Source organism: Syngnathus scovelli, chromosome 5 (genome assembly GCF_024217435.2).
Source record: "Syngnathus scovelli strain Florida chromosome 5, RoL_Ssco_1.2, whole genome shotgun sequence".
Classification (NCBI taxonomy): Eukaryota; Metazoa; Chordata; class Actinopteri; order Syngnathiformes; family Syngnathidae; genus Syngnathus; species Syngnathus scovelli.
The window spans coordinates 1,241,552-1,267,398 of record NC_090851.1 but is presented as its reverse complement, the minus strand read 5'-3'; the positions used below and the strand labels follow the sequence as shown (position 1 = coordinate 1,267,398).

The following is a 25,847-nucleotide window of genomic DNA, read 5'->3' as shown; positions in this document are numbered from 1 at the left end:
ACAAATGAAAGTGAGCTCAGCAAACAAATGAGGGGATGAGTTGTAAAATTCACAAAAAATCAATTATTTTCATCTCAATAATGTTGAGACGTTTGAAAAATACAATTACGTTTAATACAACAACCCTTCGAAAATGGAGAAATAATATTGGTTTTAGTGGCATGCGACACACTTATCACGCAACGTCACTTCCTTGACAACTTGGCTGGTTCTGTTGCTAGGCAACGACCGCTTCCGTTTTAATCGCCCTGCCTGCTCCAGGCACGCGCAGAAAGGCTCAAATCACTCCCACAATTATTGTCCTGTGACGTTTTCAGGCAATTATTCTTATTTTGAGGGCCGCTTTGCGTGTCATATACGATGGCTAACGCGCACTGGAACAACGTGCTGGTGACGTCGTGTCTTAAGCGGCCGGTGGACCCGCACACCAGGGTACCGCTGGCCTCCTACGAACGCAACAAAGAGACGCCCTACTCGGACACGACTCACGCGGACAACCGCGACGGCTACCAGCAGGAGCAAGAGAAGGAGGACGAGGTAGGGTAAAGAGTCGAGCAAAATTGCCGCTTGAAATGCGACTTTCCCACTATCACGTCAACTTGTACTTTGTCTTTCATGGAGCACCTTAGAAGTTTCTCCTTGTGCTCCAATGTCTATGTAACGTCAAAATTCTGCAATAACAATGATTGTATTATTACTTTACAATGAAGGTATATTATTTATAATTTTGCGATCTAACTAACTGTATTTTTAAGGCATGGCGTTCCACAGGTTTCTATTTTGGGGCCCTTGCTTATTCAAATAATTGTTAGTTGCAGGCTGAGATTAACTGCACAAAATGTTGCATTGGCTTCAACTTGTTTTTTCCATTACTGCAATTGTACATCACAGTTGACTTGTTTTCAACTTTTAAATAAATTTAGTCATTTAGAACTGTTTTGCTTTCAAACGTTTATTTAGTAAGCGTGGAGCACACGTTACGGGTTGTACCAAAATAAACGTCATCGTGCCGATGGGAACACTTTGTCTATTCATGGGCGAGATTAGACGTCATTCTGTAGGCAATGTTGTTGCTAATCCTCCATCCTTGTTGTCCTCCCACACCCTGCCTTGTCACGCCGGGCGTCTGGAGGCGACCTGACGCCGCCATGTTAAGCCGCCCTGGGTGGGCCTCCCTCCATATTGAGCCCTAATAGGCTTAAACTCAGTGTGCTTCTGTTTTAAGCTCGTTCTGTCTGCCCACTCACTCCAGGTGGCGGGCGGAGACATGCGCGACCAGAAGGTCGTGGCCCATTCGGCACCCACCGGCATTTTCTTCTCCAATGAGGAGTACTACAGCAAGTTGGAGGAGTTGAAAAAGGCTCACCTGCGCACCATGGCCGAGCTGGAGAGCATGTACCACCACAAGCTGCAGCTACACGCCTTGGCCGCGCCCAACACGCAACAACACGGGCCAGGCGCATTTCAGCATCTGAGGAAGTCTCACTCGGCCGTCGAGCTCCGGAGAGCTTCGGGCGCGTCGTCTAGGTCGGACGACGCCTCGGGTTCCGACGTGGAGAAAGGCCTGCTCTTCTGCCCCAAAGAATTCATCCAGAACATGTGGACCGACTTCAAGCTATCGCCTCGGACCCGTCAGCTGTCCACGTCGCTACCGGGAGAGCGCGACAGCTTCCGGCTTCGGCGAAGGGTCCCCGGCGTGACCGTCCCCAGGCCCTTCCAGATGACGTTGCGCGAGACCGAGCGGCGGCAGCGTGAGGCCGAGCGGCGGCGGCGCGGCATCAAGACGCGCGCCGAGGTGGAGCTGGAGAACGCTCGGCTGAGACGGGAGCTGGAGGAGATGGCCGAGTGCCGCAACAAGTTCCGCGCCAGCCCCGTGCCGGCGCACGTCCACCTGCCGCTTTACCAGGAGCTCCAGGAGCGGCGGCGGGAACCTCGTCGCAGCATGCCCGACAACCGCCACCTCAAGACAAAGGTTACGAGGCTCTCTCGTTTTACCGTGTAGAAACGATTCATCGAAAACGAATCATTATTTCTGATGTATGATTTAGATACCTCATTCGTGTTCCCCGTGTAATGTGTGGCGGGGTCTGTCTCTTAGCCTTTCAGCTTCCTGGAGAGGGAACGCCTGAAGAAGGAGCAGAAGCAGCAGCAGCAGCAGGAGGAGCCGCCAGTCCAGCCGGAGCGGCCCAAGCCCTTCAAGGCCAAGCCGGTGCCCAAGTCAGTGTCGGCGGCGGGCGATCAGAGGAAGGAGGAGCAGCTGTACCGATCCATCAAGAAGCAGATGAGAGCCCAGGAAATGCTCCGCAGCGCCTCGGCCCCTCCCAGCACGCTCAGCAAAAGGCTGGCGGAGAGCAAGAGGTGCAGCGAGCAGGCTCAGACCTTCAGCCACCGCCCGGTGGTCAACAAGGACGTGCCCGACTTTGACGTCACCTTCAAGCGCTTCCAGAAACGCATGGAGCAGACCAAAGAGGTGAAGCCCACCACCGCGTGCCAGCCCTTTCAACTGAGGACGGCCCGCATCTCTTCGCAGCGTCAGCCGAAGGAGGAGAAGGAGTGCGGCGGCCCGACGGCACCTCGCTGGCCGCGCGTCCGGCGCTCCGGCACGCCCGACTCCAGCCTCTGCTCGTCCCTGTCGGGGAGCGTGGAGCTCCTTCCCGCCAAGGACACGGACGCCACCAAGAAGCGACACCAGGCCGTGAGGTACCCCGGAGGCAGATCCCTCGCCTCCTCTTCCTTCCCAAGGCGTAGCCTCCTTAGCCACCTTGCTAGTGACTGAGTTTCCTTTCGAGGACCCCCCCCACCCTCACTCCATGCCTGTCCCGCCAGAAGCCCATGTAGATCCTTCACAGAAGTTCATCTAGTAAGTCATTGACAACATGAGGGGGCGACTACATTTGGAGGAAATGGTGGACAAAGCCGGTGTGATTGTGTGAGCAGGCAGGCCCTGGAGCGCAGGAGGAGGGCCGAACAGGAGGAGGCACGCTGGACGGAGAGGCAGAAGGAGCGTGAGAAGACGCTGCAGAAGCTGGTGCAAAAGCGGGCCAGCGCCATCGACCCGCACCTGGCCCTCACGCACACGCACGGCAACAAACTCCAAGAGTTCAGGTGAGAGGCGCCAGACAAAGCGCCACTTTTTTTTTTTTTACGTCAAGCTGCCGTCCCACCTCAGAGATGTCAGAAAGCAGGAAATATGCAGGTGGACTCGGAAGCGTGTGGTGACAAAAATCAGACTTTGAGAATGTTTGTGTGCTCCTCGTAGGAAACAAGACCGCCAGCGCAGGAGGGAATATCAGCAGGAGATCAAGGAGATGGAGGAGCGTGTGAAAAGCAGACCGCTGTTGCTGGAGCAGGTTGCCCAGGTACACGACAAGTCACATGTCTTAAAAACAATTCCCCAGATTTGTACGCACCAAATACAAGGTGCCTTGAGAGCACAGTGACTTTGCCCCTGCTAGCTTAATGCTGACACATAATAGAAAACTTCATTGACAGGCTAATAGATAGCATTAGTGGTTGCGGTGATAGAATGCTGTAAGAAACATATGAACACAAACGGTGGGGCAACACATGTAGAGAGATAAAATAGCAAATTAGCACGTTCTTAGCTTGGTTGTCAACTTGTCTCTGTCTCCATGTATATCGTATTCCTCCTCCTTAATTTTCTGAAGATGTTTTCTGTCGCCATAACAGAAGAACGCCAAGCAGGCGGCACAGAAGCATTTTGCTGACACATTGCACCGAGTCCACCTGAGCGAGGAATTCCTCAGCAGAAAGGCGGCGGCGGTGGCGGCACGCACCAGCGCTGACACCACACGGTAACTGCGATCAGCGTAGACAAGGGACTACTCGAACCTCCTTGAGATGACGAAACGTCGATGTCTTCTCCCGTTTTGGCCAGCGAGACTTCAGAGTCGGAGGACGGCGCCCTGTTGCCCGTCCACTACCGGAAGATCTTCCTAGACAACCAAGACCAGGAGGAAAGCGACAAGGCTTCGCCTGATGGCAGCGAGGACGCCGGTCACTACTCGGACGATGACGACCACCAGAGGGACGCGGAGGAGGCTGAGGATGAGAAGCAGGACGACGACGACCACCAGAGAGACGTGGAGGAGGCTGAGGATGAGAAGCAGGACGACGAGGAACTGGCTTAGTGCACTGAGAATGCGAGCCATTCGCCATGATGTAACCAAAACCAAACCCCACAGTATGACATCTTCACGCGTTTAAGGCCACCAAGAGGTCACCTGCAAGGAAGCACATTTTCTCAATAAAAATCAAGGGATTGTACCACTCTTAATAATGTCCTGTGGTGAATTTTATTGAAATGTGTAACATAATTGACCCTAAACTTAATTGATCATGTTATCCATAATTCATCATTTGATTTAAATGCCTTTTTTATTGCCGATGGAATTTTCACCTGATGTAAAGCATGAAATAGCAATTCAGCATGTCTCAGAAGTTCTGTGATGTTTTGGGGTTTTCATATTAAATCAGTATGAGTACATAACTCGACCTCAACTGTATTTCTTTTCATTTTCTGCGCAAAAAGAGGTTGAAATCGCTCTTGAAATTGATGCAAATGCTGTTTTGCCTTTGTTGATTCCGCTGAGCTGCAATGCTTTTCCTAGTACAGCAGAGGGCGCCATTGATTCACCAACACGGTGCCAAGCCTCAGCGCCTAAAAGCGAATCTTTAAAAAAAAAAAAACTTTTAGAGAAAACTGTAGGTTTTTGTTTTTACAGTTTTTAACACACGTATGAAATTTCATATTTGTATTTTTTTTAATAATCATACTTTTTAATTTGTGAAACTGACGACGTCACGGTAGAATCTCGCGACACCTCGTGAAAGCCCAACGTGCGGCACACGAGTTCGCCGGAGACCGCCGGAAAGTGTCGAAAAAGGCCGAAGAGCAGCGCAGGCTGCGTCAACCATAAGCCCCCGCCCCTCCCTCCTCCTAGTTTTAAACATGGCGGCCATGTCCACTCTCCTAACGAACGTCCAGCCGCCTGCAAAGTGACTCGGCTTCAGTCGGCTTCGCTCGGCCGCCGTTTGTTTTTCTTCTGTCGCTCGGATGCCAACGTCGACCGCTTGCTCGCCAACAAGCTCCGTGCTCCGGTCGGCCCGCCGACCGCTGTAGCCTCCGCGAGGGGCCCTTCGTTGGCTTTTATTTGGGAGCCCAAGCAGCAGCCTGGAAGTCAAAGGCCAGCCCCGGCCGTCAGCCGTCCAGCCGCCTTCCTTCCCCCCGTCCGGAGGATGGTTTGACGCGGAGCACTCGAGCCGTCCTCTGCGCCAACGATGTGTGAAAACTGCGCCGAGCTGGTGGAGGTTCTGAACGAAAGTGAGGAGGGCAACCTGCTCGGCTAGTAACACACACAACACGCACACACAATCAACGTTAGCTTGCTGGCTAACGTTAGCTCTTTGCAACTTGCCCCCCCACACCTCATTTGGGATCGTGTCGGTGTGCATTTTCACGTCAGCCATCATTCAATCCATTGGTGTCCAATTGTCACATTTGTCGGCTCGTATTGTCAGGCAGTTTGGGGCCTTGTATATCCGTCCGTCCGTCCGCCAAGTGTGAGACAGTCGTCCCTGGCTAGTCAGCCAGTTGTCGACGGTTACCTCCACAAGGGCGTGAAAATGTCCTGGAAAAAGTCTCGCAGAAAAATACAAGCGACAGGAAAAGTTAGCTCGATAAGCTAGGCCCGCTAGCCACCTTGTTTGATGTTTGTCAGCTCGATGCATGTTTTGTTTTGGCCACACTGACAAGCCCGAACAAGATGGACTCGTGTCATCTGGTCGTGACTTTTATCCAAGTCACTGTCGTTTCTTCCTTCCTGCTAGTCTCGTTCGGCAAAACTAGTCAATCGTCGTAGCCGTTAGCTCAGCTAACGCTAGCACCGTCCAACTTTGTTCCCTGAGCGTGTCTCTTTTTATTTGTTCTCCTAATAACCACCTCATCGCCAGCGGATGTTGGGATCGAGTGTTGTTGTTGTTTTTTGCGGTCGGATTTACTCCAAAATTGCGAGCTGGGGACAATGTCGGCTATGGCCTACGCGTGAGAGCGGACTAGAATAGACAACAAAAGAGAGGAATAGTTACGTTAAAGTGTCAACTAACTCGTGTTGTGCTCAATACCGCGACATCCGAGATCAAGACTGTACAAATCCGTTTTAATTAAAACATGACATGGTTGTGCAGTTCAAGATGAATTTCACTGTACTTTTCCATTTTCTTTTAATGGAGTTGACAGGTTAAAAAAAAAAAAACGTGTGACATCTTCAAATCTATCAAAGCACAACACACAAAGCTAGCTCTCAAATTTGAACCCTTTTTTTCCTGTCGTGAGGTTTTGTTTTGGGGGCAACAAGCCAAATGTAAAGCACAATAGGAATCTTTTCATGTTTTTTTTTTTTTGGGTGTGTTTTATTTATTGATTATTATTATGAGGTGTGTGATACCCTAAAATGTTGCTGACGTTTCAAAAGTTGTGTTGCTGGGGAGCGTTGTCGGCTGTGCGTTTCCGGTCGACCGGCAGCTCCGTATGTTGTGTGCCGCCGACCTTTGAACCCAGACTTGCTGCGGCAGCAGCACACGCTTGCGCTTCGGCACCAGAAACAAAAACCTGGTTTACAACCTTTGACGCCCCCCCTCAACCCCCAACCCTGCAAAATCTTTATCTGCTTCTCTCGGTGACGCCCCCGTACATGAATGAATGGAGATGACAAGGTGCTCTAAACATCCCCGACAAATTGTCATTAGTCAACAGTTCAAGCTTGAACATTTTATTTATTTGTTTCATTTGTGACGTTGCGCTCGCTCCTCAGTTTCGGACGCGGATGGCGGCAGCGAGGGCGGCTTCCAGCTGAAGAAGGAACATGCGCTGCGAGTATTGGCTCACATCAGCTCGTGGACGCAGAGGTGAGCTGAATTGTTGGCGTTGCTGCCGTGGCGATGACTGACGGCCTGGCTTTTTTGCTCGGCAGACAATGTCTGTGCTGCTTCAAGGAGTACAAGCACCTGGAGGTCTTCAACCAGCTGGTGTACGCGCTCATCAACCTGGTGGTGGGACAGATCGCCGGCCTCAGGGACCGCCTGTGCCGCCTGCGCGCCCCCGAGGGGGCCGCTGACCACGACCAACGGGGTCCCCGCCGGCCGGCCTCGCCCGGCGAAGACGAGCCCGTCAACGTGGAGCGGGACTCGGCGGAGGAGGAGGACGCCCAATCCCCGGGCGCCGACCTGAACCGGAAGCAGGCCGAGGAGGAGGAGGACGACGACGAGGAGGAGGACGGCGATGGCGGCGAGCTTGACGCGTTCAGCTCGTGGAGCACCGACGAGCGAGAGAAGCTGCTGCTGTGCGCCGCCAAGATCTTCCAGATCCAGTTCCCGCTCTACACGGCTTACAAACACAACACGCACCCCACCATCGAGGTGAACATGCGCAATCACACTTACACATCATGATGAAAATGATTTGGAATGTAGAAAATAAAGTAGGAACCCCAATCCCCAATGCATTTACTGAATCGACTGTAATTTTCCATTTGAGCTACTGGAATAAAGAAGGTCTTGTCTGCTGTCCCAATGCATGTCGCGTAGATTGAGCGGATTCCCTCGTGATGGTGACTAAAAGGATGACTTGTCGTGTTTTTTTTGTTTTTTTTCTCAGGACATACCTGCTCACGAGAGCAGCATCCTGGGCTCCTTTTGTGACATGAATGTAAGCTAAAACACCCTTTGACAAGCACAAAAGTAAAGTGTTAATAATTCAGCCAAGCGAGGACAGAGGGGACAAAAACAACATGGTTGACCTTCTTGTGCTTGTGGTGCTTTTCAGGACGTGGAGGTTCCTTTGCACCTTCTGCGCTACGTTTGCCTCTTCTGCGGCAAGCACGGCCTCTCTCTGATGAAGGAATGTTTCCAGGCCGCCACGCCCGACAGCCTCCCCTTCCCCATCGCGCACGCTTTCATCAGCATCGTGTCTAACGTGAGTTAGGACGGGGCGCAGGATGACCCGCTCGGCTCCCAACTCTAATTTTGCTCCTTGTGTGTGTGCGTGCGTGCGGCCTCAGATCCGGATATGGCTTCACATTCCGGCCGTCATGCAGCACATCATCCCCTTCCGCTCCTACGTCATCCGGTGAGTGCACCCATTATTATTTTTTAAAACGCCCCACTCCTCCGCATCCTGGCGCACCGTGCGCTTGTTGCTAGGTAGGCCCCTTGTTACCATAGCGACCGTTTCCTGGCCGCCGGCAAGCCTCTCCTCGCATGACCCGGGAAGAGGCGGGCCGGCAAGCAAAGAACCAACATCGTTAGCGTTTTTTTTTTTGTTTTTTTTTTTAAGCTACGCTAGCACTTTGTTGAGTACGGGTTCAGGCCCATGCAAACGTCAAACGGGAATCCAAACGTGTCTCGTCCGCTCAGGTACCTGTGCCAGCTCTCGGACCAGGACCTGCGTCAGAGCGCGGCGCGCAACATGGCCGACCTGATGTGGAGCACGGTGAAGGAGCCCCTGGACAGCGCGCTGTGCTTCGACAAGGAGAGCCTGGACCTGGCCTACAAGTACTTCATGTCGCCCACGCTCACCATGCGGCTGGCCGGACTCAGTCAGATCACTGTCAGTCGCCTTAAAACCCCGTCCCCCCCCTTTTTTTGGTTTCCTCCTTGAATTGTTCTAATGAAAAATGTTCTCCCCTTCAGAACCAGCTGCACACTTTTAACGACGTCTGCAACAACGAGTCTCTCGTGTCCGACACTGAAACGTAAGTCATGGCGTGTGCGTTATTGTGTGTCGATTTGTACCGAGTTGTCATCAACGCGTGTGTTTTGGTTTCAGGTCGATCGCCAAGGATCTGGCCGACTGGTTGATCCACAACAACGTGATCGAGCACCTTTTTGGACCCAATTTGCACATCGAGGTGCGAGCGGAGCAAGATTCACACCGTCGGCTGGAAACGTTCCCAAGGCCCACGTCTTGTCTTATTGTGCTTTTCTTCAGATCATCAAACAGTGCCAAGTGATCCTTAACTTCCTGGCTGCGGAGGGCCGACTCAGCACGCAGCACGTGGACTGCATTTGGGCCGCGGCTCAGGTAGAAACCTCGGCGATGGGGTTCCAAATTGTCCAAAAGATCCAAGTGATGCATCAAATGAAAACGCTATTAAATAACCAGCGTGAGCTGGTCTGAAAAGTTCAACAGCGCCCTCTGCTGTTCGCTTTATGCGAATGGATCCGTTTTTTTTTTCATTTGCTGTTTCTCAACGACATCTCCCTCCTGCCCCAGCTGAAGCACTGCAGCCGCTACATCCACGACCTTTTCCCTTCCCTGATCAAGAACTTGGACCCGGCGCCCCTTCGCCACGTCCTCAACTTGGTCTCGGGTCTGCACCCCAGCGCGCACACCGAACAGGTACTCCAAAGCGTCGCATCTTGACAAGCCAATCGCCTTCACGGATCGACTGCTTGTATCTGGATTTGACGCTGTGGTGGCTTTGCAGACGCTCTACTTGGCCTCCATGCTCATCAAGGCTCTGTGGAACAACGCCCTGGCCGCCAAAGCCCAGGTGTCCAAGCAGAGCTCCTTCGCCTCGCTGCTCAACACCAACATGGCCGTGGGCAACAAGAAGGGTGAGTGCCGTGCGCACGACAACAGTTTGGTTCCATTCCCGTCATTGTGGTGCGTGACGTTTGTCGCTCAGGCTCTCCGGCCGCCAGCCCCGACAGCAGCGACACGCAGCGCAGCGCCGGCAGCGACATGGACGAGCAGATGATGTCGGGCGGCAAGCGCGGACAGCATCGGCTTTCCGACACCGAGGTTTGTACGCCAATTCTCAAAATACCTCATTGGCATTTCTTCATTTGTTGTCGTTTTTTTAATTTTTGCCAGGAGTCGATGCAGGGCAGCTCAGACGAGACGGCCAACAGCGCTGAGGAAGGCAGCAGCGGGCCGGGCAGCACCAGCGGCCGCAGCGACGCCTCCAGCAACGAGGTGGCCTCCAGCGGAGCCAGCCAGTCGGCCGGCAGCCCCGCCAGCGACGTCCACTCGGACGACATGGCCGACAGCGAGGCCCTGAAGGAGGAGGAGGACGAGGAAGATGACGACGACGACGACGAGGAAGACGAGGAGGAGGACGAGGAGGACGACGATGATGATGAAGAGGAGGACGAGGAAGAAGAGGTGTCTGCTGAGAGCAGGTCGCACAAGGCGGAGGTGGGAAGAATGTTACTAAGGAATCAATAATCCTATCTGATTGGTTGTAATCACATGACTGACTTACGCCCCCGTCTGACAGAAGGACCCCCGGGACCAAGCGGAGTCACGCAAGAGGAAAGCGGGCGAGGCTCTGAGCGACGGCGCAAAAGCCAAGGTCCTCCCCTTCAGCCCGGAGACGTCCGCCATCATGGCTGCTGCCGCCGCCGCCGCCGCGTCCACCTCCCTGGAGAATCGTATGCGGATGATGGACACGTGCGTGGCGTCCTCGTCCGCGCAGACCTCCCAGGTGCCCGACGTCAGTCCCCGTCAGGGAGGGGCGGGGCCTCAGGATCCATCCTGCGTGGCCCGGCCCGCCAACTTCCTGGGCGAGGCCATGGGCGGAGAAATCTTTAACTGCCGGCGCTTCATTGGCCCCCAGCATCATCATCACCACCACCATCATCATCATCATCATCATAACCACCATCACGATGGGTAAGTCGTCGTCACCGCCCTCAACAGCAGCCGCTTTTTTTTTTTTTTTTTTTTTAAGTTTGGTCTGTGTGTGCTTTCATCTGCCATTTTGGTCTTTTATGTTTTTTTTTTCCTCCTGAGCGCAGGCCCACGGTGGAGGACATGCTGAGCACGGACGACGTGAGCTGCAGCAGCTCGCAGGTCAGCGCCAAGTCGGAAAAGAACATGGCCGACTTCGACGGCGAGGAGTCGGGCTGCGAGGAAGAGCTGGTCCAGATCAATTCGCACGCCGAGCTCAGCTCACACCTGCAGCAGCACCTCCCCAACCTGGCGTCCATCTACCACGAGCACCTGGTGCAAGGTGCGGCGCAAAGTTCTCGCCGGCTCGCTTAGCCGCAGTCGATTTTCGCTGAATCGAGTGTCTCCTCAATTTTGAGAGCTTTTGCGTTGGGCTTTCAGGGCCGGCCGTGCACAAGCATCAGCACTCGGGCGGCCACGCCGTCGCCGACGTCAACCTGGACAACGTCTGCAAGAAGGGCAACACGCTGCTGTGGGACCTGGTGCAGGACGACGACGCCGTACGTTGACTTTTTGCCGCATCGGGGACTTCCCGTTCTCTTCCCAAGACTTTACATCCAACATTTGCCCGTCCGCGTTTCAGAGCCACCTGTCGGAGGGTCTGATCAACGAGGCCGAGAAGCTGCTCTGCTCGCTGGTGTGCTGGTTCACCGACCGGCAGATCCGCATGCGCTTCATCGAGGGCTGCCTGGACAACCTGGCGCACCACCGGTGAGCACCCGACCCGCTGTCCGCCCTCAGGCGGGCGAGTGAGCTCTGCTAAGCGGGAGCGCCCGTGTGCCCTCAGGTCCGTGGTTGTCTCGCTGAGGCTCCTCCCCAAGCTCTTCGGCACCTTCCAGCAATTCGGCTCCAGCTACGACACGCACTGGATCACCATGTGAGTAAGGCGTGAAGGCCAATCAATCATTTGATGTCAAGCATAATTTTTTTTTCACATTTTTATAATTGTCAGTGAAACATTTGAGAACCGTCGTTTTTTTTTTTTTTTGTGGGTCAGGTGGGCCGAGAAGGAGCTGCACATGATGAAGCTGTTCTTCGACAACCTCCAGCACTACATCCAGGAGGTCCGGCAGCAACGCCACAAGTTTGCGCTGTGAGTCTGCCCATTTGACACACACCGCTCGAGAAAACGACACCAGCAAGTTGAAACTTCAGGTTCAACGCCAACGTTTTTTGTGCCCCGTTTTTAGGTACAGTCACAGTGCGGAGGTGCAGGTGCGCCTTCAGTTCCTCACGTGCGTTTTCTCCACGCTGGGATCTCCAGACCACTTCAGTAAGATCTTGCACTCACTCACACACCATCTGGTTTAGCTCTCTTAATATGCACGCCTCAAAGTGATTTTTTTTTTTTTGTTCAGGACTGAGTCTGGAGCAGGTGGACATCCTGTGGCACTGCCTGGTGGAGGATGCCGAGTGCTACGACGACGCCCTGCACTGGTTCCTCAACCAGGTGCGCAGCAAGGACCAGCACGCCATGGGCATGGAGACCTACAAGCACCTTTTCCTGGAGAAGGTACCAGCCTGCCGACATACATGAACACCTTCTGCCCGTTTTGGCTCAACGTGTTCTTTTTTAAACGAAGTGGAGATTTACATATTATTGTGTGTCCAGATGCCTCAGCTGAAGCCGGAGACCATCAGCATGACAGGCTTGAACCTCTTCCAGCACCTTTGCAACCTGGCCCGGCTGGCCACCAGCGCACTGGACAACGCCGCCAACTGCGAGGTCTTTCCCAGCCCGTCCGGGTCTCAACCCATCTTCTCACGCCGCTTACCACCATCCTCTCTTGCAGCTGTGCGGCATGGACCAGCTGTGGGGCATCGCCCTCCGAGCTCAGTCGGCCGACATCAGTCGCGCCGCCATCCAGTACATCAACTCCTACTACATCAACGGTCAGTAGTGGTCGGATTGGCGCCGCTTCGGGTTTTGTGCTGATGGCGCTTACTTAATGGCGTGTCCAGCGGGTAAGACGGGCCTGGAGAAGGAGCAGGAGTTCATCCGCAAGTGCATGGAGAGTCTGCTGATGGCGTCGGCCAACCTGGAGAAGGACCCCCAGTCGGGCCTGACCAGCATCGAGAGGGGCCTGCTTATGCTCAAGACGCACCTGGAGGCCTTCAGGCGCAGGTACGACCCAAAGGGACAATCACAGCGCCTCGTCGCTCACCCCCCTCCTTCCCTTTGGCAGGTTCGCCTACCACCTGCGCCAGTGGCAGATCGAGGGCACGGGCATCGGCAGCCACCTCAAGGCGCTCAGCGACAAACAATCGTTGCCGCTCAGGATCGTCTGTCAGCCCGCCGGACTTCCCGACAAGGTCACCTCGCGTCATTCTTCATTCACATTTCAAGGGGTTAGTAATTGAACACATTTTTTTCCGTCTTCTCCCAAGCAGATGACGATCGAGATGTACCCCAGCGATCAGGTGGCAGACCTGCGCGCCGAAGTGACCCACTGGTACGAAAACCTGCAAAAGGAGCAGATGAACCAGCAGGCGCAGCTGCAGGAGTTCGGCCAGAGCGGCCGGCAGCCGGGAGACTTCTCAGGTCCGCTTGGCGCCACGGCGCTCCCACCCTCACTCCGGTCTCCGAAGAAACATAACGTGCGGTAATGTGCTTTCCAGGGGGTCTGATGGGACCCGTCCGTATGATCTCGTCGGGCCACGAACTGACCACAGACTACGACGAGAAGACTCTTCACGAGCTGGGCTTCAAGGACATGCAGGTAACTAACGTCTGGGAGCAGCAAATGATTGAACCTCTTGACCATTGGGAGAAGAAAAATACCAAGCATTCAAACGCGTCGCTTCTTTTACCGCGTGGCGTCAGATGGTGTTTGTGTCTCTGGGGGCGCCTCGCCGCGAGCGCAAAGGCGAAGGCGTGCAGCTGCCGGCGTCGTGCCTGCCTCCCCCGCAGAAGGAGCACATCCCCATGCTGCTGCTGCTACAGGAGCCGCATCTCACCACGCTCTTTGACCTGCTGGAGATGCTGGCTTGCTTCAAGGCACCCAGCCCCACCCACGGCGAACGCCACCACGCTCCCGAGGTTGGTCGAGACCACCATTTTTTTTTTCTTTCGTATCTTATTTGGCTCTCCGTGATGGTTGTCCACGTTGGTGTGTGCGCACAGATGGCTCGCTGCGAGGAACTGCACCTACACGCCGAGAACCTTTCTCGCCGCGTTTGGGAGCTTCTCATGCTGCTGCCCACGTGTCCCAAGATGCTACGGGCCTTCCAGAACATCTCGGACGACGGCACGGTGGGCAGCCGATCGCTCTCGCCGTCTGGCTCGCTCGCGTGTGTGTGCTGACGGCCTGCCCTTCGCCTTTTTTGCTGCTTTTTTTTTTTCAGGACGAAGGGCCGTGCTGGAAGGAGCTGCTGAGGATGAAAAGTGCCCACAAGCTTCTGTACGCGCTGGAGATCATCGAAGCACTTGGCAAGCCCAACAGGCGCATCCATAGGGAGTCCACGGTCAGACCCTCCTCCTTCTCTCCCTCCTCCCTTTTTGTTTTTCTTTCAAACCTGATGGTTGGGCCGGTCGACACACTACTTTAAGCCTGAATGTGTGTGTTTTTTTTTAGGGCAGCTACAGCGACCTGTACCCCGACTCGGACGACTCTAGCGAGGACCAGATTGAAAACAGCAAAAACTCGTGGAGCTGCAAGGTGACAACAACAACAAAAAAGCACCTGCACGGATGACAGCAAGTCCAGCATGTCACAAACTTTCTCTCCTTCTTCATCCTCCACCCTTCGTCCTTCCAGTTTGTTTCATCTGGCGGTCTGCAGCTGCTCCTGGAGATCTTCAACTCCGCCATCCTGGAGCCCAAAGACCGGGAGTCCTGGACTGTGGTGAGCTGCGACCAGGAAGTCTCTTCTCCATTTTTCCAAACTCATAATTGAATTTCCTACCCGCTGTGTCCAGTGGCTGCTGGACTGCCTGGCTTGCCTGCTGAAGCTCATCTGCCAATTTGCCGTGGACCCCGCCGACCTGGACCTGGCCTACCACGACGTCTTCTCCTGGTCCGGCCTCGCCGATGGCCAACGCAAGCGGGCCTGGCCGGGGAAGTCGCGCAAGTCCACTGTAGAACACGGCAAAAGTCTTCACATCCCCAGACTCACCGAGGTGGCTACACACACACGCACGTTCTTATCCATCCATCAGGTTCTTCTCCAACTGCCTTGTTTGCCTTTCAGGTGTTCCTCAGCCTAGTCCAAGGAACCAACCTGATCGAGCGGCTCATCAACGTGGCCTACACCTACGACAACCTGGCGCACAGGTGGGCAAACGTCGCCTCGCAGCGGGATTGCATGTTCCACCCCCATCCTCCAGGTGGCAGCAAAGCGTGTACAAACCACCGAAAACTAGCCTTCAGCTAACTGGGATGTCGATGAATATACTTTCGGCGTAACAAAGCGCTTTTCACTATCTGGTATTTTGTTTAGCTGTGCCATCGATTTATTGGATGTGATCTTTGTTCCACAGAGTTCTGAAGGCCCAGTCGGATCACCGGTCTCGACATGAAGGTGAGCGTCGGGAGATATTGATGAGATGTTGGCCGATACGCTCCACTTCAGGACGTTAGCGCTAGGTGTTGTCAGACGCTAATGGTGAGCGTGTTCGTGTGTGCCTAGTGACTCACTACTCCATGTGGCTGCTGGTGAGCTGGGCCCACTGCTCGTCGTCCGTCAAGTCCAGCCTGGCCGACAGCGAGCGTCTGCAAGACTGGCTCAGGAAACTCACCCTGCTGGTGCCCGAGGTGAGAGCGCCCCCTAGGTCTTTCTCCGCCTGTGTTTCCGCCCCTGCGGCAATATTTGATTTTCTTTCAGGCGGCGGTGCGTCACGAGGCGTGCAACGGCCTCTACAAGCTCTCCCTCTCGGGCCTGGAAGGCGGCGAGTCCATCAACAGATCTTTCCTGCTGCTCGCCGCGTCCACGCTGCTCAAGTTTCTGCCCGACGCGCAAGCTGTCAAACCTATCAGGGTATTAAAAAAAGAAAAGTGCTTCGACGATGACTCGGAGGGTAACGCGTCTTTGGTGTTCAGATGGAGGACTACGAGGAGGAGCCGCCCCTCAGAAGCGGTTGCAAAGAATACTTTTGGCTGCTGTGCAAGCTCATCGACAACATCCACGTCAAAGACGCCACCCAGGTGGGACGCGCTTGTTCTTTTCATTTGATGAGTTTGAAGCTTCTTTGATAGATGTGAAGATATATACTTGTCAAATGTTTTCCGTTCACAACTGCGTCGCCCCAAAAACCCCCCAAAAATATATATATTTTTAAATAAATAAAGATAAATAAAAAATAATTATTTTAATAAAAATAAAGGGGGGAAAAATATATTAAATAAAGATAAATTAAAAAATGATTATTTTAATAAAAATAAATAAATAAATAAAAGCAGGCACAGGCAGGACGGGCGTTTGTTGCTGCTGGCTAGCGTTGTCGGTGTGTTTGAACTCACGTCAGGTCTCTCCCTCTCTGTGGCTGGCGGGCTCGGTGCAGAGTACCCTGCTGGACCTGGACGCGTTGGCGCGACACCTGGCAGATTGCATACGAAGGTGGGCGCGCACGCCTCTTCCGTTTTTATTGCCACGCAAAGGCGAGATGCCAAGAAGGCTTTGCTTGCCGCGCAGCCGCGAGATGCTGGACCAGCAGGACGGCAGCGTGGAGGACGACGGCCTGACGGGTCTGCTGCGGCTGGCCACCAGCGTCCTCAAGCACAAGCCCCCGTTCAAGTTCTCCCGCGAGGGCCAGGACTTCCTGCGCGACGTGCACAACCTCCTCTTCCTGCTGCCCAGCCTGGCCGACCGCGCCCAGCCCAAGTGCAAGTCGCACGCCGCCCGCGCCGCCGCCTACGACCTGCTGGTGGAGACGGTCAAGGGCTCGGCCGACAACTACCGCCTGCTTCACAACTGGGTCATGTCCCAGCACATGCAGGGTGAGAAGATTGGCGGCTTTTGAATCGTTGAACCCGGTTGATGTTTTGTTTGCCCGCCAGCCTCGCACGCTCCGTACAAGTGGGACTACTGGCCTCACGAGGACGTGCGCGCCGAGTGTCGCTTTGTGGGCCTGACCAACCTGGGCGCCACCTGCTACCTGGCGTCCACCATCCAGCAGCTCTACATGATCCCCGAAGCCCGCCAGGCCATCTTCACCGCCAAGGTCGGCCCCTCCTCCTCTTCCTCACCGTTCGGAGCACTTATGTCGCCTCGCTGTTTGCGTGCGCAGTACGCCGAAGAGATCAAACACAAGACCACCCTGCTGGAGCTCCAGAAGATGTTCACCTACCTGATGGTGAGCTTTATACACCGAGAGGGTTTAAAAGGGGCCACTTCAGTAGCACATGAGAATAAAACGAGGTTCCATCTCCTGACTGCCCGTCTGCGTGCAGGAGAGCGAGAGGAAGGCGTACAACCCGCGGCCCTTTTGCAAGACGTACACTATGGACAAGCAGCCGCTCAACACGGGAGAGCAGAAGGACATGACGGAGTTCTTCACCGACCTCATCACCAAGATTGAGGAGATGTCGCACGAGCTGGTAAGGCCCGCCCCGCCTTCTTTCCACACTTCCCTTCCACCTCGCTTGACGGTCCAACGTTTGCCTCCACAGAAGGACACGGTGAAGACTCTGTTCGGCGGCGTCATCACCAACAACGTGGTCTCTCTGGTCAGTCGGACGACATTGTCGGCACGCCGACGTTCCCCCGTCGACCAATCAAACGTTCCCGAGCGTCATTCTGTCGCCCATTTGCGCTCCCGCAGGACTGCGGCCACGTGAGCCAGACGGCCGAGGAGTTCTACACGGTCAGGTGTCAGGTGGCCGACATGAAGAACATCTACGTGAGTACGCCCGCCGCTCTTCACGCAGACACGCGTGCACCCCTTGTCAACAATGTGTGTGCGCGCATTTAGGAGTCTCTGGACGAGGTGACCATCAAGGACACGCTGGAGGGCGACAACATGTACACGTGCTCCCACTGCGGGAAGAAGGTCCGGGCGGAGAAAAGGTCAGCCACGCAGCAGAGAATATTTTCCATTCAAAATGGCTCCCGGGTATTTATTTTTTGCTGAGTTGAGAAATTGTATGTGCACGCAGGGCTTGTTTCAAGAAGCTTCCGGGCATCCTGAGCTTCAACACCATGCGCTACACCTTCAACATGGTCACCATGATGAAGGAGAAGGTCAACACGCACTTCTCCTTCCCGCTGCGTCTCGACATGACGCCCTACACCGAACACTTCCTCATGGCCAAAGGGGAACCCAAAGAAGGTGTGAAAGAAAGAAGCCGATTTTGTGTGTCTTTTCTGCTTATTGTGTGCGTTGATGTTTTTGCTCTGTGTGCGCGTGACGCTGCGTTAAGGCGAGTCCAAGGCGTCCGAGAGTTCCGAGTACGACCTGATCGGCGTAACGGTGCACACGGGCACGGCGGATGGCGGCCATTACTACAGCTTCATACGAGACATCGTCAACCCTCACGCGTACAAGAACAACAAGTGGTGAGGGCGGACGCACGCAAGCACACACGGCATGATTTTTAAAAAAAAATGGCGTCCGCGCAGGTACTTGTTCAACGACGCCGAGGTGAAACCCTTCGACTCGGCACAGCTCGCGTCCGAGTGCTTCGGCGGAGAGATGACGGTAAGATGCCGCCCGGGGTCACATGCCGATATTGGATGCCGAAATGCAAAGTGACGACGGTTTGGTGAAGATGTCGACGTGCCGCGACGCTTTCCCAGTCCGCTGGCTTCATGCTAACGCTAAATAAGATCACTGTTGAATGAAAGCCACTAATTCTTTTTTTCCCGCAGACCAAAACGTACGACTCAGTCACCGACAAGTTCATGGACTTCTCCTTTGAGAAGGTAAGGAGCGGCTTTTGCGTGTAAGCGTGCAAATGTGTAGCTGACGCGTTGGTTGTGTTCCGTGTGTCAGACGCACAGCGCCTACATGCTGTTCTACAAACGCGTGGAGCTTCAGGAGGACGCCGCCAAGGAGTTCACCTTTGACGTTTCGCCGGACCTGCTGGAGGTACGACTGATTTCACACTTGTGTGTCTGTGGGCTTTTTTTTTTTTTCTTTCTTTCTTTAAGTGTGTGTCTTCTGCAGTGGATCTGGCACGACAACATGCAGTTCCTCCAGGACAAGAACATATTTGAGCACACCTACTTTGGGTCAGTGTTAGCAGCAGCAGCAGCGTCGCAATAAATGACCATGATGTTTAATGACGCGTGTTTGGCCGCAGCTTCATGTGGCATCTGTGCAGCAGCATCCCCAGCACGCTGCCCGACCCCAAAGCCATCTCCCTCATGACGGCAAAGGTAACGTGCACACTCGCTAGTCGGGACTTGAGTTGCCCCATGCTGACGTCTGCCTCCCTTTTGCGTTCGTTTTTCAGCTCAGCACCTCGTTTGTCCTGGAGACCTTCATTCATTCCAAGGAAAAGGTCATTCAACACACTCGAGCGTCATTTTATAATCAGGGCTTTAAAAAAAAAAAGTCGACAAATTACCACCCCTTCATGCTTCCTTGACTACGAATAATTTTAATCCTACCGAGTTTCTCAGAGGAATTCAATTATTTTTTTTTCTTGCTGTATCTCATCAGCCCACTATGCTGCAGTGGATTGAACTCCTCACCAAACAGTTCAACAACAGCCAGGCAGCTTGTGAGGTACACACACACACACACACACACACACACACACACACGGTTGTTGTGAACACTTTCTCGATGATGATGATGATGTCCCTCTCCTGTCAGTGGTTTTTGGACAGGATGGCAGACGACAACTGGTGGCCCATGCAGATCCTCATCAAGTGTCCCAATCAGATTGTCAGACAGGTAGGTGCCTTCACCTTCCCGTTCTTCATTGTGTCGTCGTTGTTGACGACATGTCCTGAGTGCTCTGCTGTTGGGCTCAGATGTTCCAGAGGTTGTGCATCCACGTCATCCAGAGGCTGCGTCCGGTCCACGCTCACCTCTACCTGCAGCCTGGCATGGAGGATGGGTGCGTTCTCTTTGTTTTGGCACCCCCGCAGGATGGGGGCACTGTCGGATGTGACCTTGACCCCTTCCCCCCTCCCGCAGGTCCGACGACATGGACGGCTCGGTGGAGGACATCGGCAGCCGCTCGTGCGTGACTCGCTTCGTCAAGACGCTGCTGTCCATCATGGAGCACGGCGTCAAGCCGCACAGCAAACACCTCACCGAGTACTTCGCCTTCCTCTACGAGTTTGCCAAGATGGGAGAGGAGGAGGTGGGTCGCAAGGGACAAAGAAATTGTTGGCAAAAAAAAAAAGTTTGGACGGGGTAGAATTTAGTTATCTATTGAAGAAAAAGTAAATATTCAGAAGATTCCGCTGTGCTTTTCTGTCTAGCTGTTAATTTTTTTTTTTTCCCAGAGCCAATTCCTGCTGTCGCTGCAAGCCATCTCCATCATGGTGCACTTCTACATGGGCACCAAAGGACCGGAAAACGTCAGTGGAAGACTTTCTTTTTTATTTTTTTTACTGGCGGTAAAAAGCAGCACTCACCTCAGTCGTTTTCATTCCTCAGCTACAGGTGGAGGTTCTGTCAGAGGAGGAAGGTGAGGAGGAGGACGAGGAGGAGGACATCCTGTCCCTCGCCGAGGAGAAGTATCGCCCGGCCGCTCTGGAGAAGATGATTGCCCTTGTCGCGCTCCTGGTGGAGCAGTCGCGCTCCGAGCGGTAAGCACCCACGGGAAACTGTTCTTCAATAAAGTTCTCCAAATGAATTTTCCGTTCCCCCTTCCTGCTTTTGACGGATGGCGGCGCCTCGGCAGACACCTGACGCTGTCCCAAAGCGACATGGCGGCGCTGACGGGCGGCAAAGGTTTCCCCTTCCTCTTCCAGCACATCCGAGACGGCATCAACATCCGGCAGACGTGCAACCTCATCTTCAGCCTCTGTCGCTACAACAACCGCCTGGCCGAGCACGTGCGTTTACGCGCTGCATTATTATTTATTTTTATTTTTTTAATTGATTTTCTTAACCTTGCGCTGACTTCACCGTGTACGTTTTTCAGATCGTCTCCATGCTCTTCACCTCCATCGCCAAGCTGACGCCTGAGGTGAGTCATTGATGAACCAAATCGTTCTGAAAAGTGCCAATTTTTATTTTATTTTTTTCAAAAAGGGATTTTTTGTCGTTCATTTCTGTTGCTGAGTACAAGAATTAAATGTGTGTGTAATTGTGCTGTGGCCAGGCTGCTAATCCTTTCTTCAAGCTGCTCACCATGCTGATGGAGTTTGTAGGCGGCCCCCCGGGAATGCCCTCCTTCGCCACGTACATCCTGCAGAGGATCTGGGAGGTGAATACTACAAACCGCAAACACACACACACACACACACACAGAGTATTTGTCCCTCTTCAACTTTTTGATCGCTCAGGTGATCGAGTACAACCCGTCCCAGTGTCTGGACTGGCTGGCGGGGCAAACTCCTCGGAACAAGCTGGCCCACAGCTGGGTTCTGCAGAACATGGAGAACTGGGTGGAACGCTTCCTGCTGGCCCACAACTACCCTCGCGTGCGCACCTGTAGGTCTCCGCCTTCCCCGAAAAGCCAGCAGCAGTAACCGAGGCCCGTTGATGAAGGATTTGTGTTCCCGACCCAGCGGCGGCGTACCTGCTGGTGTCGCTGATCCCCAGCAACTCCTTCCGTCAGATGTTCCGCTCCACCCGCTCGCTGCACCTGCCCACGCGCGAACTGCCGCTGTCGCCCGACACCACGGCCGTGCTGCACCAGGTCTACAACCTCCTGCTGGGCCTGCTGGCCCGCGCCAAGCTCTACGTGGACGCCAGCGTGCACGGCAACACTAAGCTGGTGCAGTACTTCAGCTTCATGACCTACTGCCTCATCTCCAAGACGGAGAAGCTCATGTTCTCCCTCTACTTCATGGACCTGTGGAACCTCTTCCAGGTACGTGTGGAACTCGCAACCTTGCACACTTTGCATTATTATTGCAATGACCAAAAAAAAAAGCCCGCCGCCCTGTGGCCCAATGTGGTACTGCGTTGTGCACTCAGTTCCCACTTGCTTGTATAGTGTGCGGTCAGAACCCAGGGGGAAAAAAAAGATGGCTTCAAAATCCAAAAGTTTGTTGTCGCGTTGGTTGTTGACGCTTGGCGGGCGTGTGTTTTGCGGCAGCCTAAACTGTCGGAGCCGGCCATCGCCACCAACCACAACAAGCAGGCGCTGTTGTCCTTCTGGTACAACGTGTGCGTGGACTGCAGCGAAAACGTCCGGCTGGTGGTGCAGAACCCGGCCGTGACCAAGAACATCGCTTTCAACTACATTCTGGCCGACCACGACGACCAGGAGGTGGTGCTGTTCAACCGCGGCATGCTGCCCGCCTACTATGGCATCCTACGCATGTGCTGCGAGCAGTCGCCCGCCTTCACGCGCCAGCTGGCCTCGCACCAGAACATCCAGTGGGCCTTCAAGAACCTGACGCCGCACGCCAGCCAGTATCCACGGGTACGCCCCGCCTTTGCTCGCTGCTCCGCGCCGCCGACTTAACTCGCCCCCTCCCTCACAGGCGGTGGAGGAGCTCTTCAACCTCATGCAGCTGTTCGCAGCGCAGCGAGTGGACATGCGGGAGGAGGAGGTGGAGGACGTCAAACAGTTCAAGAAGACCACCATCAGCTGCTACCTCAGGTGTCTGGACGGACGCTCGTGCTGGACCACCCTCATCAGGTAGCCCATTGGATTTCTCCCTCTAGTTTTTGCGCTTAGCATCAGATTAGCTGCGTTTAGCGTATTGCGGGATTTGACGTTTTGCACACGGTGGTTTTTCCAGCGCCTTCCGGGTCCTGCTGGAGAACGACGAGGACCGACTGCTGGTGGTCTTCAACCGAGGGCTGGTCCTCATGACGGAGGTAGACGGAACCGGGTTTGCCGCGGGTCGCAATGTTTTTTCCGAAGCAGGCGTCCAACACGAGCCCCTCTCTCCCCGCAGTCGTTCAACACGCTGCACATGATGTACCACGAGGCCACCGCCTGCCACGTCACCGGAGACCTGGTGGAGCTGCTCTCCATCTTCCTGTCGGTGCTCAAGGCCACCAGGCCCTACCTGCAGCGCAAAGGTAAGGTTTCCAAAGCGATCCTTTGCTTGCTCCAGAACTCTCGTCACTCTTCTCCATCCCTTGCAGATGTCAAGCAGGCTCTGATCCAGTGGCAGGAGAGGATTGACTTTGCCCACAAGCTCCTCACGCTGCTCAACTCGTACAGCCCACCCGAGCTTCGCAACGCGTGCCTGGGTAAGCCTCTGACGGGCCGCCTCTCTCCGTCCCGGGACCCAAACCCACCTTTTTGTCCTCTTGCTTTCCGCAGACGTGCTGAAGGAAGTGCTTCTGCTCAGCCCGCACGACTTCCTGCACACGCTGGTGCCCTTCCTGCAACACAACCACTTTACGTACCACCACAGCAACATTCCCAGTGAGTCGAAATCCGCCGCGCCGCTCGACAGATTGGCCTTCCCGGTCGGTGGGTGTGAGCGAGCGTGCCGCTCCATTGTCGTTGTGCAGTGTCGCCGGGCCCGTACCTGCCCTGCCGCGAGAACATGAAGCTGTTGGGGGCCAAGAGCAACGTCCGCCCCCCGAGGCCCGAACTCAACATGTGTCTGCTGCCATCCATGGTGGAGAGCGCAAAGGTCAGGCGGGACGGGACCTCTTTCAAATTGCGCACTCTCATCGCTCGTTTTTCCACATCACCTTCTCCATCACCAGGGCAAGGACGAGGTGTACGACGGCATGCTGCTGGACTACTTCCTGCCGTACCAGCAGTTCATTCACCTTGTGTGTCGCGTGGCCATCAACTGCGAGAAGTTCACCGACACGCTGGTCAAGCTGAGTGCGTGTCGCCCGCCCCATTGGTCGGCGGCCGCCGGGAGGGGTGCGTGTCGCTGACTTTTGGCTTGTCCCCCCCACCCCCAGGTGTGCTGATGGCGTACGAAGGACTTCCTTTGCACCTTGCGCTCTTCCCTAAACTCTGGACGGAACTGTGCCAGTCGCAGGTGCGAGCCGTCCCGCTCCGTCGTACTGGCGTCAAAGCCCCGCCCCATCATCTGTGCGTTTCTTTCAGTCGCTGCTGTCCAAGACGTGCGTGAAGCTGCTGTGCGACGACGCCGCCTTCAGCGAGTACATCAAGCGCGTCCTGATGGACGAGCGGGGCTTCCTCAACAACAACACCATCTACGCTTTCCTCACGTGCTTCCTGCACAAGGTCCGCGCACGTACGCACGCACGCACACAACATGGCTTCCTTTGGTTTCCCGGCCACACGGAGCTGATTCTGTGCCAAAGATGTGACTTAGATGTGTTTCCCAGGTGCAGGTGTTGTCGGGCGCCAGCTGCTGCAGCCTGGCGGGCGTGTTGGTGGCCAGCGTGCTGAGCGAGCGCGGTGGCCTGCGGCCCGAGCTCGCCTCTGATTGGCCGCAGCTCTGCAAGACCGCCGGCCAGCTCAACGCGGTACGTACGCTGTTGTGCGCCCCCCCACCTGTCATGTTGTCAACGTGCGTTGTTGTTGCAGGATCTTCGGGCGTTGACGCTGTTGCTGTCGGTGCAGTCGCCGCCGACCCTCGACCCCGCCCTGGGGCCCGCCCTTCAAGAACTGACGACGCGGTGTCACCTTTGTGTGCAGCGCCGCGACGCGCTGGCGGACGCGTGCCGCCACCGCCGCAACGACGGTACGTTTCCATCGCTATCCATCTTTCAGCATTTTACTGCCCTCAAGTGGATTAAGAAAATACAGTATATTCTTTTTCAAAGGAGGCCTCACGATTGGCATTTCGACTCATTTTGTCATGTGCTCGTTTGCGGGATCAGAGGAGGAGGGCGCCATCCCCGTGAAGCGGCGGCGCGTGAGCAGCGACGACGAAGACAACGAGGTGCCCAGCACGTCCGCCGCCGGCCTGCCTCCATCTTGCGGCGAAGCCAGCGCCGGCCCGCCACCGTGCCCAGAGTCATCCAAGTCCGAGCGGCAAGGGGCGCTGACGCCCACGAGCACCTCCGACACGGAGACGCGGGACTCCTCATCTCTCATCGACCCGGGCACCGAGCAGGACCCCCCGTCCCCGCCCGACGCCGCCCCCCCGTCGTGCCCTGCGGAGCCCGCACCCGCTGCTGCCCTGTCCCCCTCGCAAACCGCTCCCTCCCCCAAAGCGGACAAGATGGTGGAACGGGAAGACCCGGACCAGAGAGCGGCCGACCCCCAGGCCCCGCCCCTCCAGGAAGACGCCGCCCTCTCAGCGGGGGAGGGAACAGAGGACGTGCTGGACGCATTGTGCAGGACACTAGAAGCTGCCGTCACCGCGGTTACCAAACTGACTGCGAAAGACCCGCCCTCCTCGTGACATCATTGGTCACTGTAAGGTTGACACCCCCCCTCTCCCTCCCGCTTTGTTGCCTTGGAGTCGCACTTTTTTTTTTTCTTCTTCAAAGGGCAAAGTGTTTTTCTTATTTTATACAAAAAGTGAGGATTTTTGTTTGACGTAATTTAATTTTATTGCATTTTTACTGCTCGTCCTCTCTGTGCCACTTTTTGTACTTTTGTCAACGACAAAGCGATGACGGTGAGATGAAAGGAAAAAAAAGTTGCCTTGAGTAGACACGTTTGTTGCGATAAACAGTTTACGCGTACATGAGAACCACAAAAACAAAAACTTGATGTCTGAAGGTGTATATGAAAACTATAAATATATATATGTGCGTGTGGGTGTACGTGTGTATATATAATATATAATGTATATTATATATGTATATATATTATATATATGTATGTGTATATATATAGTATATATATATATATACATATATATATATTATATAGATGAAAGTGGTGCTTTATTGGACTGAGGTGCAAATAAAGCCAGTCGTTGGTGTCGGACCAGTCAGCGGTTTTGATTTTCCTGACTGGAGCGACCATTCCCGGCGACCATTCTGCTGTTGAGTTTTAGCCGCTTGTGTTGTCCTTCTTTCATTTCACACACAACCTCTCAATAAAAAGATCTTTATTGACAATGTACAGCGGTGTGAATGGTTTTCATTTTGTTCTCCCACACAAGTTTTTGTCTTGTTC

At 54.6% G+C, this 25,847-nt stretch overlaps 2 protein-coding genes and 1 long non-coding RNA gene across 12 annotated transcripts; 2 read left to right on the top strand and 1 right to left on the bottom strand.

Moving 5' to 3' along the window:
- Nucleotides 1-208: 208 nt before the first annotated feature.
- Nucleotides 209-4,510, top strand: fam161a (FAM161 centrosomal protein A). Of its 2 annotated transcripts, XM_049720456.2 has the most exons (8): nucleotides 209-537; nucleotides 1,253-1,972; nucleotides 2,099-2,470; nucleotides 2,531-2,700; nucleotides 2,938-3,105; nucleotides 3,260-3,359; nucleotides 3,691-3,815; nucleotides 3,899-4,510. In XM_049720456.2, the coding sequence occupies exons 1-8, from the start codon at nucleotides 361-363 to the stop codon at nucleotides 4,149-4,151; spliced, it is 2,085 nt and encodes a 694-aa protein (XP_049576413.1). In that variant the 5' UTR covers nucleotides 209-360; the 3' UTR covers nucleotides 4,152-4,510. The 2 variants fall into 2 exon arrangements, with proteins under 2 accessions (XP_049576413.1, XP_049576412.1); XM_049720455.2 differs by having other exon boundaries at nucleotides 210-537; nucleotides 2,099-2,700.
- Nucleotides 4,294-6,093, bottom strand: LOC125968931 (uncharacterized). Its single transcript, XR_011086826.1, has 2 exons — nucleotides 5,449-6,093; nucleotides 4,294-5,366 (listed from the first exon to the last, which is right to left on the bottom strand). It is a non-coding gene; the product is annotated as an uncharacterized lncRNA (long non-coding RNA).
- On the top strand, nucleotides 4,944-25,793 carry usp34 (ubiquitin specific peptidase 34). Of its 9 annotated transcripts, none has more exons than XM_049720416.2 (79): nucleotides 4,945-5,344; nucleotides 6,834-6,927; nucleotides 6,993-7,437; nucleotides 7,676-7,726; nucleotides 7,844-7,993; nucleotides 8,079-8,146; nucleotides 8,434-8,626; nucleotides 8,710-8,771; nucleotides 8,846-8,927; nucleotides 9,008-9,100; nucleotides 9,293-9,418; nucleotides 9,507-9,636; nucleotides 9,708-9,823; nucleotides 9,896-10,219; nucleotides 10,302-10,696; nucleotides 10,822-11,036; nucleotides 11,135-11,253; nucleotides 11,337-11,464; nucleotides 11,541-11,630; nucleotides 11,751-11,846; nucleotides 11,944-12,026; nucleotides 12,112-12,266; nucleotides 12,366-12,479; nucleotides 12,547-12,646; nucleotides 12,716-12,878; nucleotides 12,940-13,066; nucleotides 13,145-13,295; nucleotides 13,373-13,473; nucleotides 13,578-13,793; nucleotides 13,878-14,006; nucleotides 14,099-14,218; nucleotides 14,329-14,412; nucleotides 14,512-14,598; nucleotides 14,672-14,872; nucleotides 14,944-15,026; nucleotides 15,233-15,273; nucleotides 15,382-15,506; nucleotides 15,577-15,729; nucleotides 15,792-15,896; nucleotides 16,253-16,308; nucleotides 16,384-16,688; nucleotides 16,749-16,912; nucleotides 16,979-17,044; nucleotides 17,142-17,288; nucleotides 17,361-17,417; nucleotides 17,513-17,590; nucleotides 17,663-17,757; nucleotides 17,847-18,019; nucleotides 18,111-18,246; nucleotides 18,310-18,388; nucleotides 18,559-18,612; nucleotides 18,683-18,778; nucleotides 18,857-18,921; nucleotides 18,993-19,068; nucleotides 19,146-19,193; nucleotides 19,355-19,420; nucleotides 19,511-19,591; nucleotides 19,672-19,757; nucleotides 19,838-20,006; nucleotides 20,152-20,226; nucleotides 20,306-20,457; nucleotides 20,553-20,706; nucleotides 20,796-20,840; nucleotides 20,976-21,080; nucleotides 21,160-21,307; nucleotides 21,385-21,689; nucleotides 21,918-22,247; nucleotides 22,309-22,466; nucleotides 22,570-22,648; nucleotides 22,729-22,855; nucleotides 22,922-23,029; nucleotides 23,103-23,207; nucleotides 23,297-23,421; nucleotides 23,498-23,621; nucleotides 23,705-23,784; nucleotides 23,853-23,993; nucleotides 24,098-24,238; nucleotides 24,300-24,456; nucleotides 24,596-25,793. In XM_049720416.2, exons 1-79 carry the CDS (start codon nucleotides 5,302-5,304, stop codon nucleotides 25,120-25,122), a joined length of 10,641 nt encoding a protein of 3,546 aa, XP_049576373.1. In that variant the 5' UTR covers nucleotides 4,945-5,301; the 3' UTR covers nucleotides 25,123-25,793. The 9 variants fall into 9 exon arrangements, with proteins under 9 accessions (XP_068506710.1, XP_049576373.1, XP_049576371.1 ...); XM_049720414.2 differs by having other exon boundaries at nucleotides 24,539-25,793; XM_049720415.2 differs by having other exon boundaries at nucleotides 16,217-16,308.
- The last annotated feature ends 54 nt before the right edge of the window (nucleotides 25,794-25,847 follow it).

Excerpts from the sequence above, each read along its gene's own strand:
- fam161a (XM_049720455.2), top strand. The coding sequence starts at position 361 with ATGGCTAACGCGCACTGGAACAACGTGCTGGTGACGTCGTGTCTTAAG. Across the intron at positions 3,106-3,259 it reads AACAAACTCCAAGAGTTCAG|GAAACAAGACCGCCAGCGCA; the intron begins GTGAGAGGCGCC and ends TGCTCCTCGTAG. Across the intron at positions 3,816-3,898 it reads ACCAGCGCTGACACCACACG|CGAGACTTCAGAGTCGGAGG; the intron begins GTAACTGCGATC and ends CGTTTTGGCCAG.
- usp34 (XM_049720410.2), top strand. The coding sequence starts at position 5,302 with ATGTGTGAAAACTGCGCCGAGCTGGTGGAGGTTCTGAACGAAA. Across the intron at positions 17,591-17,662 it reads CCGACATGAAGAACATCTAC|GAGTCTCTGGACGAGGTGAC; the intron begins GTGAGTACGCCC and ends GCGCGCATTTAG. Across the intron at positions 20,007-20,151 it reads CCAAGATGGGAGAGGAGGAG|AGCCAATTCCTGCTGTCGCT; the intron begins GTGGGTCGCAAG and ends TTTTTTTCCCAG.